This window comes from Maylandia zebra, linkage group LG8, assembly GCF_041146795.1.
Source record: "Maylandia zebra isolate NMK-2024a linkage group LG8, Mzebra_GT3a, whole genome shotgun sequence".
Classification (NCBI taxonomy): domain Eukaryota; kingdom Metazoa; phylum Chordata; class Actinopteri; order Cichliformes; family Cichlidae; genus Maylandia; species Maylandia zebra.
The window spans coordinates 4,804,199-4,823,785 of record NC_135174.1 but is presented as its reverse complement, the minus strand read 5'-3'; the positions used below and the strand labels follow the sequence as shown (position 1 = coordinate 4,823,785).

At 40.6% G+C, this 19,587-nt stretch overlaps 1 protein-coding gene across 1 annotated transcript in view; it reads left to right on the top strand.

The window, feature by feature from the left end:
* dnah9 (dynein, axonemal, heavy chain 9) overlaps positions 1–19,587 on the top strand; it is a 180,592-nt gene that overhangs the window by 121,216 nt on the left and 39,789 nt on the right. Inside the window, exons 64-70 of the mRNA XM_004569683.3 lie at positions 4,567–4,731; positions 5,917–6,057; positions 7,422–7,592; positions 7,771–7,893; positions 12,568–12,761; positions 14,322–14,470; positions 16,489–16,616. Of these exons, the coding sequence (XP_004569740.2) occupies positions 4,567–4,731; positions 5,917–6,057; positions 7,422–7,592; positions 7,771–7,893; positions 12,568–12,761; positions 14,322–14,470; positions 16,489–16,616 (1,071 nt within the window). The remainder of the gene's footprint in view (positions 1–4,566; positions 4,732–5,916; positions 6,058–7,421; positions 7,593–7,770; positions 7,894–12,567; positions 12,762–14,321; positions 14,471–16,488; positions 16,617–19,587) is intronic.

The following is a 19,587-nucleotide window of genomic DNA, read 5'->3' as shown; positions in this document are numbered from 1 at the left end:
CTAATTCCCAATTACAGGACATTTGCATATTGCTCCGAGAGCACAAATAATATTGAAACGGTTCATTTTAAATGCAGAAATCAATCGGAGTTGTATCATCGCACTATTTCTCATGCTCTGTCAGTACCTTCTTGTGACAGAGGGGTTCTGTCTGTCTGTGCAGGCTGTCTCGTAAGCACACTGCACATTCACTCATTTTTTAATCTTCACCGCGATCATGCAGCTACCATTATCCTTCTCTGATACGAGGGTCGCACATCAAAGCAGCAGTGTGTGTCGTTTGGACTGATTGCATTTCTGCAACATGTTAGCAAATAGTTGCCTACTGAGTTTCCTCAAACAGAAACCAGTAATCAGTTAAATACCTGGTCTCTGGTGTGTTTCTGATTGGACACAATGAAATACACGGATTAAGTGCTGATTTTGTTTTGTGACTGGGCATCTGCGTTATTTTATATTTAGCAGTGCTGTTGTGTTCTGCTACTTCCATCCCTTTCCATGTGTGCACCCAAAAACCTGAAGGTGTGGAGAAAGGAGAAACCATAACAGCAAATATGACAACGATTAAACAGGATGGCTGTAGCTCAGGAGTTAGTAGGAGGAGGTCAGTGAGGTTGGTGGTTTGATTCCCGGCTACTCCAGTCTGCCAAGAGCAGGATATTCTTGGGCAGATAGAAACACTTAAGTTGAAAAGCATATAAAAAAGTGCTTGTGTGAATGGGTGAATGAGGCAAGTTGTGTAAAGTGCTTTGAGTGTTCAGGTATCAGAATCAGAATCAGAATCAGAATACTTTATTGATCCCTGGGGGAAATTATTTTTTGTTACAGTGCTCCATTTTAAACCAACATTAAGGTAGAGTAGTAAAGCACTATACAAGAATCAGTCCATTTACCATTAGGTCAGAATGAGAGGGGGGAGTGAAGGTGGGTTGCAAAGCAGGTTGCAGATGTGGGTTTGTTTTGAATTAACTATTACTAAACTTGATTCGACAATTACTTTAACAGAGATCTTTTCCACGAATAAAAAATATCCTTTTTATTGTGGAAAAGATCAGTTGAGTTGAACTATGATTGCACCAAAACTGCAAAGTCATGTTCCATGTAACCAGAAAAGGGAGCTGACCCACACTTCAAGCCAACCCTTTGTAATACATGCAGTTATTCAATCTGTTTGCTGTATATAGGAAAAATCATGTAAATTGCTGACACATCAAAGAGATATGGCTGTAATGGTCAGATGTAAAGCCTGCTTTGACTCCGACAGTGGCAGATATTTTATTGTATAGTGAGCATCACATTGAGCCTATCACACTGTTCTCTGCTCCTATTGAAACGGTGCAGACTGTCACCTTTTATGCAAACATTGATCCTAAAGACATTACAGAACAGTAATCATTATATGTGACCTCACGCTTTCCTTTTCTTTCTTTGATTTTCACCTTTTGTTTGAGTAAAACAGTCTTTTCATTGCTGGAAACATTGCTTTGATGCAAGGTCAAACAGAAATAAATGCTTTCATAAGCTCAAGCTACCATCTTAAATCATTTGATGATAGACAATATCAGAAAAAGCCCTTGAAGCACTGCCCAGCTAAACAGTTAATCCTAAATCAAAAAATCCTATTCACTTTTGAAGCACTGACATGTGCTAATTTACGATTGTGTTGCAGTCACCCTGGGTACTGTTCCTTTGACGTGCTGCCGTTTATCACCAAACTTTGAGAATTATGTAATCCTGTCTTGATGCTCCCCGTAAGGAGCTTTAAGCTTTTTTAAGCGTTTTACTTTGGTAGCCTCATTTATGTTCACACATCTCCAAAATCAAGGGAGATGCAGATAGACGACGCTTTATGGTGTATTTCCCTTTTTAATGTAAATGGCTGCCTTTGTTCTGTAGAGCTATTCTATTTCAGGCAGCAAGGATTAGAAAGCTGCTGTTCCACTCTGTTGATCAGCAGCTGCAGCTGTCCGGCTCAGTACTCAGTACTGTGAGCAATTTACTGCAAGTTGCTGGCAGCTCTGTAGACAACTTTTGAGAAGTAATGAGCAGCTCTTAGTTCCAATATCCATAGTATGGGCTGATGTTTATATTTAACCCAAAATTCACTTGATCAAAGCTGCAGTGCATATCAGCTGCTTGAAACTGATTGGCCGATAGCGTTACTGTACCACAGTAATTAGACGACACATTGACACACTTTCACTGTTCCTTAAATGCAGCTCTTGTTAGTTGAGGAGTGAAGGGGAAATAAGAAATTCCTTCTTGAGTACAAGTGTAGCTGACGGCAGCGACTCAGAGAGATCAGAACGGAAGATACTGTTGGAACTCTGTTAATGGGTGAGGCAGATTTACTCTAACACAATCCTATTTGCATTTTGATGGTTTCTTGAGGTGCCTTTGTTTGTGTTGGGTCTCCGTGGGCAGCTCTTTACTCCAACCTGTGGGCTTCCATCCAAAGTCAAATCAGCATTTTTAATAAATGAAAATGGGAAAAGAGAAGTTAAAAAAGCCAAAATGCCAGAGTTATTTTAAGCCTTATGCCCCCTCAGCAAAATCCAATCGAGAAGAAATAAAGTTTGATTTAATGAAGCTTGTTTAATTAGCATTTCACTGAGATTGGAGGATGACAAAAAAAAACAAGATCTAGAGCTCACTTATCATTTTAATTAACGCTGAAAGTTGAAGGTGGGTGGTGGTTGGGGTGAGGGTGGGGGTGAGCTGTTGCTGGCTGTGTTCACTCCCGAACCCCCTCCTATCAAAACGTGGCCGACAGAATGAAGTGCTGAATGGCTCTTTGTTGTCAGTAAACAACCCGGAGTGATAACAATCATCAGATTGATGAGGGAGTGCAAATTGGCTGTACCTGTTTATATTCTTCGAATGACTCTGTGCCATTATACCTTTAATGAGGTTAGCGTTGCTACTGAGCCGTAAGATGACTGCTGGGTGAAAGCGCTCTCATTTAAGCAAAGCCAAAGATGGAGCTAAGGAGCTTAAAATGTCAAGTTGCCTTTTTGGAGAGTGCACAGGGGGATGAGTCTACAACCTTTTACCACAATAACTACGTCGTCTGGTCCTCCCTAAGCACATGCAAGTGTGTTTGTGTGCACATGTGTGCATGCTTGCGTATTCGCTCCGGCGCAGGCCTTTCGGTATTAATGAGAGCTAAAATGCTCCACTTCTTAAATTACCTTAACAGGGCTGCTTGCTGGCTCTCGCTAATCATTTGCCTAAAAAAATGATAGATGTAATATCTTATTTTAATCCCAATTAGAGTGTTCTGCTGACTGGTTAATTGTTTGTTTTTCCAAAGCAAGGGTAATTACAAGTACAATGTGCCAGAGGAAAGCTAATCGTTAAAAACTGACTCATTACTGGATCCAGTTGGGAATGTTTTAGCTTGGATAGCTTTTCCCCGCAAGAGCAGAGAGTGCAGGCAAGTAGAAGGTCACAGTTGAGTCACTCCAGTTAAATGTCTACCACTCAAACCAGGCTTTTTTCTTTTCTTTTCCAACCACACACACATGTCAGGTTTTTCCTTAAAATGCCACGATTCATTCTCTGTGTGCAACTTTTATGCTACAGAGTTGGTAATAACATACAATTTAAAGCATCTGGGATTCAACAAAACAGAGGCTCAATTAGTTCTAACAATGGTGTGAAATACCTCTCATCACAGCAGTAGGAAATACTGTCATAAAGCGAACAATTAAGCATTGTGATCTCTTAAACTATCTGCTCCCCTGGCGCGATCGAAGCCAAGTACGTCTTTTGTCATGTGTGAGTTTTGCCAGAGGGAGGAGGAACAGTTCCACCCCCACCCCATCAGCATCTTCTGTGATTACACGTGGGCAGAAACAGCACTGCCAGAAACGTATTACCAGCCGCCTGTCAGGGACCACGCCACTCAAAAAACCCCTGTGCTATTATCCGTCCCCGACAACCCTCCAAGTAGGCAAATCTCACAACAGCCCACCCTCCAGTAATTACAACAATTCAAAGGTCGCAGAGGCTTCTATTAAGGGAAACTTCAATAAAGCAAAGTCATTAACGGGCAGAAACAAGGAGCTGCAACAGAATATAATGAAGGACAGGGCAGGATGAAGCTCTGTCTACTTTGTTCTCCTGTCAAACACCAGGCTTTGAAAAAAAGTGAAAGTTTCTCTCAGGTAATTTTTTTAAGCCAAAACCAAAAAAAGAAAAGAAAAACCTGCTAGATTGAAAGCTTTGTTAGAAGACGGACTGCTCTAATGCATTTGGGGAGGTAATAACCCCATTATTGCACTGCATGATGCCTGCATTGGTACATAATTGTAAACACGGCATCTTGTAAAAGCTCATTCAGAAAAGATGTGTGTGTAATTCCCCATCAAAGCGCCCTCCCATCTTAGTCAAATCGACGGCCTCATCACACCAAGGGTTAGGTGACTCTGAAAAAGTTTGATGTTGGCAACCAAACAGAAGCTGGTTAATCCATCCCAGAAAACCCCCTCCATGTGTCCGGACAACTGATGCAGACTGTATTGATTAGTTCTGTCTTTGAGGTTCTTTTTTTTCTGTTTAAAGTTTGACCTGACGAAGCAACAGAACGACTTTAAGATTACTCTGAAGACGTTGGAGGACAACTTGCTATCCCGTTTGTCTTCAGCTTCAGGAAATTTCCTCAGTGACACGGAGCTGGTGGAAAACTTGGAGACAACCAAACGCACAGCTGCTGAGATCGAAGAAAAGGTTTTTGTCTTCTATTTGCTTTAATCTTTTCTCACACTTTAGATCACAGCCTTCAAGTGACAGTGTTACTACTGACTACAAGCTCTCGTTAGAGCACTTACCATTGACACCATCTGAAGTCTTCCTCTTTTCCTACTGCCTGGCAACTCCATCTTCAACATCCCTTGTCCACTATCCCTCCTCTGCTCACGTTCAGACCACCTCAACATTGGCTGTCTAACTGTTCAACCTAAACTGTTCCTCTCATGTACTCATTTCTAATCTTGTTCATCCTGCTTGCTCCTAATAAAACTCCTAATATCTTCAACGGTGCCGCGTCGGCGTCCTGTCAGTGCCGCTGTCTCCATGCATAATAGCAGTTCTCACTACCATCTTGTAAAACTTCTCTTTCGCACTTGCTCCTTCCTTCTGTTGCAAATCACACCTGAAACTTGTGTACTCTCTTCTTCACATCTCTTGTGCACTCTCTGTACTTGACCCATGTAGTCTGTCTTGCTTCTGTTTGATTTTCATTCAAACAGAAGCATACCTCTACCTCCCCAGGTTCCATTTCATCTATGAACATCATAGTCCACAGAGCATGTTGCCTGATTGCATCTGCCAACCTGTCTCTGCACACTTTTGCATCAGTGCAGTTTGTTTCTAATGTTATCCTAAATGAAATGTAGAATGCAGTATCCTTTTTAGACTGTACTTCTTCAATAATTCCCATTTGCAGGTGCAGAATAACTGTCACCTAAAGTGTTGCCATACTCTCAGCTCTGCTTCCCTTGCTTTGTTTCTTTATTTCTTGTGGTCAGATTACAAGATCACATCAGCTGAGCGTATGATGTCTGCCAAAGATGAATTAGTTTAGAGCACTTCTTAAAAGCTCTGTGTTTTTTTTTATCTTAGAGTGTGCCTTCTGTCTGTGAGGAGATGAGCGCTTCCGTTGCAGATGTTCATCCTTAACATAATTGCACAGGCGTTTGCTGGTTATTAAAACAAAAAAAAAGCATGATTGTCATGATCCACAGAATGTGAGGACATTTTGAAGCGTGAAATTGCAACAGGACTGCTCTTCACTGGAGTATGTTTTATTGGATTGTGCACAAGTTCATCATTAACTGATTGATGGACCTTGAGTATATCCTCGTCTGTGCTGATGTATATGAGTGTGATTCCGTTTGCACTACTTTACTGCAGGTAAAAGAAGCCAAGGTGACAGAGACCAAAATCAATGAGGCTCGAGAGCACTTCCGACCAGCAGCAGCACGGGCTTCCTTATTGTACTTCACAATGAACGACCTCAATAAAATCCACCCCATGTATCAGTTCTCTCTAAAGGTACCCTGTCTATTGACCCACCATGTTACCGACCCTTGTCATGGGCCCCCAGTGAGACCCTTCTTTACACTCACTTCTCTGTTGTTTCCCTCCTCCTTCCATTTGCTCACCGTGTTTTATGCTCTTTGCCCTGCTTTTATTGTGTTTGTGGCTCCCTAATGTGGTTATGTAGAGCATAATGTCTTTCATATTGTCAGCCAGGCAGTGCTGAGAGAAGGCAGCCTGAGATATTGTTTGCAATCTCTTCCGACTCCGCAGGTAGTTGCCTCGGCCTGTCTTATTTCCCAACATAATAAAATAAAAACACATTCAGTGTTTATGTACCTTTGACCTTGTGAATGAAATGAAATACATTATAATATGTGTTCTGTATACAACCTCAGAGCTAAGTGTGAATCTGCTAAATGAACAGAAATGACAGCACATTTCCTACAGTGAAAGAGGACAATTATTGTATTTCTGTGGTAATAAGTTATTTTAGAGTCGCTGCAAAAAGTGCAAACAAACTGTTTTTCCAGTACTTCAAACTCTGCATGGTTCAGTATGTTGAAGGATCACAGTATGACGTGATATTGGAATCAGAAGTCAGATCCAGTGCAGCAACAATTATTAGAAAGTTAGAAAAGCTCCCTAAAACAATGAACGTCCCTTAGTGCTATAGGCTCAGGTTGCTGTGCGATCACAATGCACTGAGAACCTTTCACTCCTTATGTGGTATATGTTTATGTGCTATTTCTGCATGTTATTAACTGTCTACTCTCACTTTGCTTTGTCCTTGTCTCTCTATGATTTTTTTTGCCTCTTTGATATTTATCTGGTTGTTGGGTTTTTCTAGCTAATACTTTAGGGTCTTTACCTTATAGCAAAAAGAGCTTTGAGCTGTAATTAAAAAATTGGAGCTCTGTAGCACAGATGACCAGATTTTGAAAACATCCTACTTATTAATGAGGTCCATTGCAAAAGATTTTTATTTTGTTTATTTTTGTGTTTAGAAATAATTTAAAATTGTCTATGCCCATTAAAGTTTTTCATTCAAGCTTACCACATTGATAAAATATTTATACATACATAAACGTTGTAATCAATTACAGCTGTCGGCTTTCCTTATAGAGCCAAAGTAGTATTGATCAGTTCATTCTTAGAACACTGCATCATATCCATCAAGTCAGCTGTAAATGACAAAGACTGATGATATCTAATTTATACTTAAAGATCAGTATGAACACAATCCAATTGCTGGGTTATCATTTGCTTTATTGGATTACCTTATGAGTTTGTATCTAACAGTACTGTTATTCTTGTGCTTTTAACACTTTGATGTCAGACACTGTTTCTGTATTGTACCTGCTCCTGTGCGTCCTCAGGCGTTTAGTGTGGTCTTCCAGAAAGCAGTTCTGAAGGCTGAGCCTGCAGAAGGTCTAAAGCAGCGGGTGTCCAACCTAATTGACAGCATCACCTCCTCAGTCTTCCAGTACACCACCAGAGGCCTATTTGAGTGTGACAAGCTCACATACATCGCTCAGCTCGCTTTCCAGGTAGGAAGGTGCATCCGGTTTCATCCTCTGCACGGTTTGTTTTTGAGCACACGTTTGCTGCTGAACAGGCTTCTCCGGAGACCAGCGGCCCTGTTTGGGTTTAATCAAGTAGAAAGGAGATGTGCTCTGTACCGAAAACGCATCATTGTAAAGTTATTCCTGTTTGTTTTGTTCCCAGATACTCCTGATGAATAAAGATATAAACCCTGTAGAGCTAGACTTCCTCCTGAGGTACCCTGTCCAACCAGGTGTAACATCACCAGTGGAGTTCCTATCTAACCACTCCTGGGGGGGGATCAAGGTATGAAAAGAGGCTGCGTGAAAGGGCACAACTCGATCATTTTTTCACAGTCCCTGAGCAAACCAGAGATATGTGATGTTGTGTCTTAAAGTAACTGTCCCAACACACACACACACACGCACACGCACACGCACACACACACACACACACACACACACACAAAATGGCTAAACTTCCTGTGTCAAAGATTTCCTCCACCTCTGTGAGTTAACTGTCCCTCATTTTCAACCATTTTTTAAAATTAAAAACACGTTGTGTGTAACATGTATAGTTGGGGAAATAATTATTTGATCTAATGCTGAATTTGTACATTTGCTCACTTACAAGAAAATCAACAATCTCTGATTTTTATGGTAGTTTTGTTTAAATGAAGACAGAAGGATCTCAACCATAAATCAGGAAAAAACACATTACACAAAAATTAGAAACTGACTACTCTATGACCCATCCAGAAGTCTGGTTCCCACAGATTGCCTGTGCGCCCATGTGGTTCACAGATTACAATCAATCACAGATACTCCTGATCTGAACTTCTTATGTGTATAAAGCACACCTGTCCACAGAATCATTTTCTTCCATTCCAACCTCTCCACCATCATGGTCAAGACCAAAGAGCTGTCGAAGGACATCAAGGACAAGACTGTAGATCTGCACAAGGCTGGAATAGGGTACTAGAGCATCAGCAAGAAGCTTTGTGAGAGGCTGTTGGTGCAATTATTCAAAAATGAAAGAAATACAATATATAATATGCATCAATCTTCCATGGAGTGTGGATGATCACAAGAAAGGTGGTGGATCAGCCCCAAACATGGGAGGAGCTTGTTAATGATCTGAAGGCAGTTGGGACCACAGTCGCTAAGAACACTATTGGTAACACACGCTGTAAATTATTGAAATTTTGCAGTGGCCTCAAGGTCCCCTGGCTTAAGGCACATATACAGACCCGTCTGGGATCAAATAATTATTTCCCCCAGTATATACCATTAAAACATTAACACAGAGAGAGAAATATAGTTATATATGGATACATATTTGATTTATCAGTGTGTTCTTATTCAGACTCGCATCAAAGGTAATTTTTTTTCACTTACGAACACTTTTGTTCTGTTTCTCAGAAATAATTAAGCCCAGTCCCAGACTTTAACCTTTTTTCCGTAGCTATCTTCATGGTTTTGTTTTTTGTGTTTTTTTTTTCAGTCTGTGGCTAAGAAACGTGCTGACTTTGCATTATATGAAACTCTTGTAAAATTGGAGGTCCTTGATGAAAACAAGTTTGTGTTTTTACTAGTAATCATTATCATTCTGTGTTTGTAGGGGACTCCTGTAACTTTTGGTGGCCCAAAGATATTTAAAAGCAATTTTGATTTTCCGAACCTTTCGGTCTCTACTTGTTGAAAAGCCTGGAGGATTCCTGGAATACGCGCGAATGGATTGCACCCTTAGTTGTGCAGCCTATACTCAGTCCTTTCTTGGACTCCTTAAATGCCGGTGTGACAACATCTGACCATATTTTTCCATCTATATTTTGTTTTCTTTGCTTTTTCCACTACGTTACTGAAATTACAAAATTTCATTCATAGTCTGTAATCACCCTAATATGTTTTCATTTTCCAGTATGATTTTTACTACTCGAAAAAGTGGTTGCAGCTCAACTGCATTTACACCTGGTTAATAATAATATCTACGAGAGATTTCAATCTGGTTTTCGCTCATGTCACAGTACAGAAACTGCTTTACTTAAAGTCACTAACGATCTTCTTATCGGAGCTGACTCTGGTCTTTTCACCATTCTCGTCCTTTTAGATCTGAGTTCAGCCTTCGACACCATTTCTCACTCTGTACTTCTAAGCAGACTTTCCTCTCTCGCATCTCTGACACACCCCTCGCCTGGTTTCAATCATATCTCCTTGACCGTTCCCAGTTTATTCAACTAAGATCATTCCGCTCTCGTCTATTCCCCGTCACATCTGGTGTACCTCAAGGCTCAGTTTTAGGCCCTCTTCATAATATACATCCTCCCTCTAGGTACCATTTTCTGCAAAGTTGATCTTCAGTTTCACTGTTTTGCTGATGACACCCAGTTATATCTCTCTTGCAAACCCGATTCCTCCCTCCCACCTTCTTCCCTTTCAGAATGTCTATCCGAGTTAAAATCCTGGTTTACCTCTAATCTAAAGCTCAATGAGGATAAAACTGAGATCCTCCTTATTGGCACCAAATCCAACCTTTTGAAGGTGAACCATTTCTAACTCACCATCGATAACTCCACAGTTTTCCCTTCTCCTCAGGTTAAGAGCCTTGGTGTCATCCTAGACAGTTCACTTTCCTATAAATCTCACATCAGTAATGTCACCCGTTCTGCCTACTTCCATCTACGTAACATTAACAGATTGCTTCCTTCTCTTTCCACCCAGTCTACGTCCATTCTTGTCCACAGTCTTGTTACCTCTCGTATTGACTACTGCAATTCTCTTCTGCATGGTCTCCCCCAAAAATCCCTCCATAAGCTTCAACTGGTTCAGAACTTTGCTGCTCGCATTATCACCAGAACCCCCTCCTACCAGCACATCACCCCTGTTCTTCAGGAACTTCACTGGCTCCCTGTGAAATTCCAGATAATATTCAAACTTTCAACAGTAGAAACCTTCTTGGCTGTAGGTCTGTGAAGGGTCTCCGTCATCCAGGTCATCGTAGTCTAAGGAGCTTGGAAAGAAAAGTGTCTGGACTTCTTTCAGTTGCTTGAAGACTTTTTACCTCTCATCCGAGAAGCTTCTTCAGTTCTAAGGTCAAATGGTGGAGACTCCCAGATTTAAGCCCTATAGGAATGTCCCCCCGAGAGGGACATGGACCCCCTAATGATCCTTTACCTAATCACATGAGCCAAGGTGTGAAAATGGGAGTAGGTCACAATAGGCCTTTTGATCTCTGGAAATCACATGATAGGGTTTTTAAATAAATATATTATTTATTTCTCTTAAAATAAATATTTTTTTCACTCCTTGGCTCACGTGATTAGGTAGAGGATCATTAGGGGGATCCATGTCCCTTTTGGGGGGAAAGTCTGGGACTCTCCACCATTCGACCTTAGAACTGAAGAAGCTTCTCGGATGAAAGGTGAAACGTCTTCAAGCAACTTAAAGAAGCCCAGATGCTTTTCTTTCCAAGTTCCTTAGACCGTCTTGGCTGTAATGGTACAAAGCTACACTGTGAAGTGTGAATTTGATGAATTCATCAAAATAAGCTGTTCTTTCAGAAAGCTAGAGCTCCGTCTTGAACTTCATAAAGATGCAATAACTTGTAGATCAGCCCTATTTTTCGAATTCCATCCTATATGTTGAAATCTCTAAAAGATAATAAAAAATAATTCACCTCTATTTCTTTCTAAATTTTGTTGTCCTCCACCTTGTCATCTGCGAGATTCAAGGCTAATATCTTCCGGTTCCTTTATCGGCTCCACACAGTGCGCAGTATGTACAGTGGATTTTCCCAACAAGTAAGCACTAAAGTGAATGCACATAATTGGAGTGTATATCTCTGTATCACCCAAAACTCCAGTCTGACAGCATGCAGTCTCCAGGGTCCCACTGTGCTCTGTGACCCTGCTAGATTCTAACACTGAAGGGTGCTAGAAGAAAAACTCAGTCTCTCTGTTTGTGTCTCAGAGAACGCAGTGCTGTGGACAGCAGAGGTTTCTTATCTTGTCAGATGAGTTTAACAGCAAAGTAAACCCTAACTGCAGCATGTCTTTTAGCCCCTCGTGCTCATGAATATTTCACTCTATATCGCCTTCATTATTAACTTAACCTAAAACCCCTCTGAGGATTAAGAGATGGCCTTTCTGTAACTGCTCTCAACCTGCTGTGGATGTTTAAGTCCCTGCTAATCAAATTCTGTCACTTGATTTTTCTTATCGTAGTTGGAAACATAATCAGTTGGAAAGATTTAAAGGAGGATAACGTCCTCTGATTGCTTGCCCCAGTTGATGATATTAGCAGAGCTGGAATCCCTCGGGACCCAGTGTTTCTCATTACACTGGGGCTGATCGGTCGCCAACCACCTGTAGTAATTAAACTGAGTCACAGTGAAGGTGATGTGTGCCGAGCCGCTCCTTCTCACTCTGCTCTATGTCTTCCCCTCATGGCTTGTGTCGAGGGGTTGGTTTCATAGAGTGACACGGGATGTTTTTGCCTTGACACCTTGTATTCTGTGTCTCTGCTGAGAGAAGATTTCAGCATCCTGCTCATAGTTTGCACAGTGCGGGAGACAGCAGAGCTGCTTGAGGCTGCACTGCGTGACACTGCTGTTCTCTGCAGATGAGATGAGGTGTCTGTCATCTGGGGCATCACAATGAAGCCCTCACTGGTTCTGCAAGAGATGCATATTTAGTGCTCCCCTACCCCCTGTCCCGTTATGAAAGCTTTGTGTTTACTCAGCATTTCTGTTTGAATAAATATTATTTATAAGGACATGAGGAAAGATAAGCATTCTGTTTTTTTATGACTCTCCATATTTTGCAAACAGACTCTCTTTTTTTTTTTTTTTTACCTGTGCATTGTGAAAAATATCTCTGGTCAAGAACTTTAATGTGTATCATTGATCGCAGTGCAGCAGCTCTTTTAACAACATGCACTATGTTTCACTCCACAAATCCTATTTCTTTTCCAAAACCTCCAGGCTCTTTGCTCCATGGAGGAGTTCAGAAACCTGGACAGAGACATTGAAGGCTCAGCCAAACGCTGGAAGAAGTTTGTAGAGTCCGAGTGTCCGGAAAAAGAGAAATTCCCACAGGAATGGAAGAGCAAAAGCTCACTCCAGAGACTGTGCATTATGAGAGCCCTGAGGCCTGACCGCATGACGTACGCTGTCAGGTAAGAGGTGGTATCATTTCCCTTTGCTCTGTGATCTGTGAAAGCTCCTACTTGACCTGTTCTGGTTACTGAAAAGGTAAAAAAGTTGAACAACAGAACCTTTGGCTTCTATCCTGAGATGACAGTTGACTGAGTCACACAGATTTTCAGGGACAATCATCAAACCTAAGTATTAAAAGAGAACGTCTGTGTCCACTTGTACCAAATCCAGACCCCAGTTACACTCTGAATTAACATACATTAGGTGTGAGATGCAGTATTTTAGTTCTATTAAGATGCCTGTGTCTGTGGGGTTTCTTAGATATTAGGCTTTGGAGATATTAATTAAACAGATTATGTGGTTTTTTTGTTTGGTCTGAAGGGCACTAATGGCTCCGAAACAAACATTTCACAAGTTCGATTTCTAATAAACTGGGCACAAATCACTCCAGTATGTGAGTGAAATTTTAACCAGAAGGCTAAAAGTGGGGAATTAAAGCTGACTCATCTAATGATTGTGATTTAAAGTGCATATTATGAGTCTTATGAAGATTGTGCTTGGTTTAATCTGTGTCCATAGTTCTTTAGCGAGAGGAGGAACTGAGTCATTTTGCTCAGTTCATTACGCAGATTCATACCTGTAGCCAATAACTATGTAGCTTGTTCATATTTTTTTATAAGCAATGCGATTACATTAATTTTGAAATGAATAAGTGAACAGCTAGATCACTACTCATAATACATTATAATGCAGTTTATCACTCTTGGTAATTTGTTAAGACTGGCAGTATAATAACCAGCACCACATTGCAATTTAACATCTCAGAGTTCATGAATTTGTTTTTAATGTGCTGCAGCTTTAGATGGTTAAAACCCAGACTGATTACAAAATATGGATGTAGCTTCTAGATGTAGCTTAATTATTCAGCATGCTGTGTCACACAGTTTCATAGTTAGTTCTACTCTGCACTCACAATGTCGGGTTTTAAAAAATATGAGATGGATGACATCATGTTGGCTTTCCAAGGTGGAGACCAAAAGAGAGCTAAAAGTAGAGCAAATGGTGGAGTTTAGAACTGCAAAGGTCTCCACATCTGCCAGGAAATTCTTGGAGTTGTGGTCAATGCGCAACAGCTGGACAACTTATTGGCACACTGCAGAACAAATACACAGAATTCACATTTTGCTGCTTTCTGTGTTTTCATTTCTTCACTATCGGTTCTGCACATGTATGTTTGTATTTTCAGAAACCTTAAGTGGAGGCGGAACTAAGGTTATAGGACAAAATACAACATATGTACAAAATATATTTTGTTAAAAAGTGAATTCTTGATTTATTTAAGACTGTGATTTGGTTGAAACTGAAGCAAGAAAAGCATAATGTTTGAAAGACCAAAGCATTTAATCCAGAGAGGGTGAAAAGAGCTACTGACAGCTGAGTCGTGACTAGAGTTTATAGTTTTGAAGCAGCTGTCTGTCTAATGCACTGTAATACAGACAATTCCGGTTCTTCAAGTTCTTCAGCTTGTTGTCAAAGATAATAAAGTCTTAAGGAGAACTGAGTCACACTCTCCTTTACAGAGACTTTGTAGAGGAGAAACTGGGAAGCAAGTATGTGATTGGCAGATCACTGGACTTTGCCGTCTCCTTTGAAGAGTCAGGTCCAGCTACGCCCATGTTCTTCATCCTCTCTCCCGGAGTTGACCCTTTGAAGGATGTGGAAAAACATGGTAAGGCTTCTGCTTGTTTTATCTTTAAAAAAGCTTTTAAATCCTGCTTAAAAGTGTGTTCAGGACTTTTATAAGAGCGAACACATTGCCAGTCTATCGTTTCTTTTAGCTGTGTAGGGTTTTGGGTTAGTTATTAAGAGGAAATGCCTTGTCTACCTGCATGCATGATTTCATTTTAGTTCTGTTGCATAGGATTATCAGTCAGAACAACACATTTGTAATGTGTATCTGCTGTAATATCAGCCATCACTGCCGATGCACAACCAGCTCTGGATAGACTGAAAGGATTATACTAAAGGTCAGAAATATGTGAGATGACACCACTGGTGTATTAGGGGCAACAGAAAGTAAATGTCATTGGTTTTAGAGTTACTTTACATTCCTTTATGAATAATGGGTGGCGAGATGATTTTTACTAGAAATATGGAAAAAGTTGAAGCTTTTGTTCTGACCTAGGCATTAATTCAGTTTTTGGGTATTTGAAATCAGCTGTATGAAATATTCAGATTGCAGGAATTGTTTCAATTAACTGGAACAGATTTCCTCATTATTTCTCTTCTACCCAAGCATATGCATCGGCATTTTTGCATTCAAGTAATGAATGATTTGTTAGGGTTTTTGTTGTTTTGTTTGTTTTGCCTTACTTGGGTTTCAGTTTCTCCTTTGTCGTCCTTTTATCCTCGGATTAATTTATCACACAGACCCATTTCAGCGTGTTGAAGTGTTGGTTTATGCCCAACACACTGCATTATTTGTGACTATTTTTAGATGCTTCATTTTTATAGGCATCGCCAGGTGGTTAAATCAACCATGGAGCTACTATAGGCTCAGAAACCCCCTGTAAAATCCTCCATCCTCTCCTAATACCATACCAAATAGCACTCCTGCTGAAATTGCCTCTAAGGGCTCTGATTATTGATTAGCAACACCCTCATCCTGACCATAGCCAATCACATCAAAGTTAAAGGTAACCAGCTGCTCCTGTGCTGATGAAAAGCAGCAGAACATGTTTTTTCCCCATTATATTTGTGTCTGTGGGGTTTCTTAGATATTAGGCTTTGGTGAGATTTTCATTAGACAGATTATGTGATTTTTGTTTGGTCTGAAGCGCACTAATGGCTCCGAAACAAACATTTCACAAGTTTGATTTCTAACAAACTGAGCACAAATCACTCCAGTGTTTGTGTGAAATTTTAACCAGAAGGCTTAAAGTGGGGAACTAAAGCTGACTCATCTAATGATTGTGATTTAAAGTGCATATTAGTTAGTTTAGCCTGCGTCCAAGGCATGGATAGTGCTTTAGCCAGAGGAGGAGATATTGTGGAATTGAGTCATTTTATTCAGTTCATTACACAGATTCATATCCAATAACTATGTAGCTTGTTCATATTTTTCTAAGCTATGCAGTTAGATTACATTTGAATAAGTGAGCAACTAGATCACTACTCTTAATACTGATTATAATACTGTTTATCACACTTAGTGATTTGTGACTCCCACCTAAGAACCATTTGTGACGCTCAGTCATAGACTGTACATTTAAAAATGGACTTCACCCACTGTTTTTCACTGTGTTTCTGTTTTTGTGTTTCTGTTTTCTGTGCGAGGTTCTGTGTGAAATTTTGGTTTTCAAACTGATCGCTTTTAGTTTTGCAACATTTAGCCTCAATTAGCATCGATTGGAACTAAAAGAGACATCTAGCATTACTTTTAAGAGGAGACTAATAAGATATTAAACATATAAATAACACAGTTTGTTTATTACTTTCTTGGCTTATTTCTTTAACAGTTAATCAGAGCTTGGTCTGTACCATTATTTTGTTAATCTAGGCTAAGCACATTTCAGAGCTACCTCTCTGTAGTGCAGAGAGGTAGTAAAGATGCAGATGGATGCTAAATGGAGTTTAATAGACTAGCAAATAGCAGTCCAGTTCAATAGACTGCATTTATCATTTTAGTCTTTGCAACTGTTTCTGCAACCAAAGTTTTATTGAAACAATTACTTTTTTTTCTTTCAGGGAGGAAGCTGGGCTACACATTTGACAACAAAAACCTCCATAATGTCTCTCTGGGTCAAGGTCAGGAAGTTATCGCTGAACAAGCCCTCAACTTGGCAGCTAAAAACGGCCATTGGGTCATATTACAGGTACAGCAAATATACTTTTGAAATAGGGACTGTGATGTTATTTGTAAATATGAGTATCAACACAAATTCAGTGAGTTCACACTCCAACCAATATGTTTTCTGAAGATTATTGCAACAATCACTGGTGGTGGTCAGAGGGCCCGGTGGCGCCTGTGTCCGGCAGCCTCGCCTCTGTCAGTGCGCCCAGGGTGGCTGTGGCTACAATGTAGCTTGCTATCGCCAGTGTGTGAATGTGTGTGTGAATGGGTGAATGACTGAATGTACTGTAAAGCGCATTGGGGTCCTATGGACTAGAAAAGCACTATACAAATGCAGGCCATTTACCATTTAATCATATCAAGTAGATCCAATTATAGTTTGTGGTGTTTGAACACTAACACAAAAGGTATAAAATGACAATTCATTATAATTGTTAGAACATTTTGTCTTTCACTGAGTTGTCCCATGTGGTAAACCCATCCACATCACATAAAACGTGCCAAATTACAAAAAAATATGTCTGTTATCAAATGTAATATATACAATGCTGTAGGCACTCGGAAAACTGAAACAAACACTCTTTGGAAATTGAATACAGGGTTCATTTATGTCAAGGATTTTCTATTCAAGGGGTGATTTTATGTGGCATTTCCTTTATCTGTACGTGTTCTGAATGAGGCACATTATCACTTTGTTTTTCATTGCATACTCAGTGGGATGTTTGCTTTCCTCCAAGGTTCGTCTCTGTGGAAAAGCGAATTTAATTTTCAAGGGAAATTTCCTAACTGAAAGGGCCACGGCATTATACAGTACAATATCTACAGCCACGGTGTCTGTTCTCCTCTTATCTGGAGGGCAAGGCTGGCTTTTGCATTTTAAGTGGAAACCTTGGTGGAATTCTAATGTGAAGTATCGACAGATATGAACCACAGACCAGGCACTGTGGGACACCCATTTCTTTTAATTCACACAGCTTGTTGGATTTCAAAAAAAGAGAGAGAAGGTTGCGACAGCATCACTCTCCTCTCCAGACCCAGGATAGCACAGACAAGCAGTTGTTTAATTACCTTTGCATAAGAATCCCGATCGATACGCTTAAAAAGGCCTTGTCCCCCTGGCAACAAACCTCCTACTCGCTTTATCTGTCTGTTTGTCTGCCTACCAAGTGCCACCCCTATGGTACTGGCCAGGGAGGGAAAGAAAAAAAGAGGGGAGGGGAAGGGAGGGGAGGGGAGGTAACATATTCCCATCTATCTCCTGCTTAAACCATCCGTATCTTCTCCATCTTCTCTTTTCTATTCCTCTGCCCACTCTCTCATTCTGTGAAGTAACTTTGATACTTTGGTTTTATCATTTTCTCCACCACATCTAACATCCTATCAATCCTCCCACTTTTCCTGCTAACCTGCTATCTCTTCATTCCCCCTCTTTGACCTTCTTGTCTCAGTTCTCCTCCTACCTATTCACCACTCCACCTTTATTAAGCCTGGCTCCATCAGTCCAGGATCATGTTAATGGCAGATTCCCTTTTGCTGCTGGGTAATTATATTGGAGAGCAGCATCTTCTTTTCAGATGGGCACAAGAGACAAAATAGCAGAAACTTCAAAGCAGTCCAATGCATTTGGTGGGAGTATGTGTTTGCAGATTGGAGTTGAAGATCTCACATTGGCCAGGAGGCCAAAATCGAGTGGCCAGAACTTGCTGGTCTGTTTCGAATGCCACTTTTAATCTTAAAACCACCCATTTTGAGCTAGTGACAGAAAAACGTCTCTGGAGGGCAGACAGTTGGATGAAACGATTTCATCACGATGTCCTCCCCTCACTTCTGAAAGAAATGATTCATAAATCCCACAATGACAAATTTCTCATATTACAGTCATGAAGTCTTACAAAGATGGCAATAAATAAAAAACAATTACAGCTACATTTAGAATATGATGCATGCATGTTTTTTAAGTTAAGGGTGACACATCTAAAGTGACATTTTGTAGTCTTTACAATACAGTGGCAAACTGGAAGGAGCTGCTGGCTGCAGAAGGGTTTTTTCCGGTGAATATTGCACCTTCAAAGATTTCATAGATAGAAATCCATGTCTAGAAATTGATCATTTTTTTCAGTAGTTATGGGTATACAGATCCTGTACGATGACAAATTCTTATAAGGTTTAACATGCAGCTTTAATTGTCCTGCAGGAAAAAGGCAGCATAATAACATTTGTGTCAGGTGAAATAAGTACATTTGCAGGAATTCTCATTCTGCAAGTTCTGGACATATCACATGACCTCTACAAATTACTCTACAGTGTATAATAGCAGTGGCATAAAAATAGACCATTTATGAACCTTTAAAGACCTCCAAACCCTACACTAAATAAATATGTATCTTTTGGCATTGGTGGATGTATGCCTTTATTTTTAAATTTAGTCTCAAGGGCGTGTCATGCTGTCAGTGCCTGCAGTGTGTCGACAGTCCTGCTTGTCCCTCCATCCTGTTCACGATGTTCCAGTGTCACTCAGAGTCTGCTGTGATACCGCAGGGCCGCCTCCTCAGTGTGGAGCCCGGCAGTGCTGCAGCTCCTTGACCAACAGGGTTTTTTTTACGTGTAAAATAGAAAGATTATGTGTGGGCACCTGCTCGTGTTTCTGTTTGCTTGTCTGTGAGCCAGCGTGTGCAGTTGGACGTGCCATTGTGCCTTCCCTCAGGTTGTGTTTGGTAGCAATGCATCAAAGACCTTGCCAGTGGTGTCTTCTAATGGGTTTTGGATTCAACTTTTATATTATTATGTAAATAGGTGACTCTCTGATGTAGTATCAGCGTAGGGCTGGGAGGCCCTTATCGAGAAGACGTTGAGTGAACAAAAAATGTCGCACCTGAAAGTTAATTAAAAAGCCATAAAAACGCGTCTGCCCCTCTGTCTTGTTTGTTTGTCTGTCGGTCTCTTCGCCCCCTTCCTTTCCCCTTGCAGCCAGAGGATGAATGGTTTCATTACAG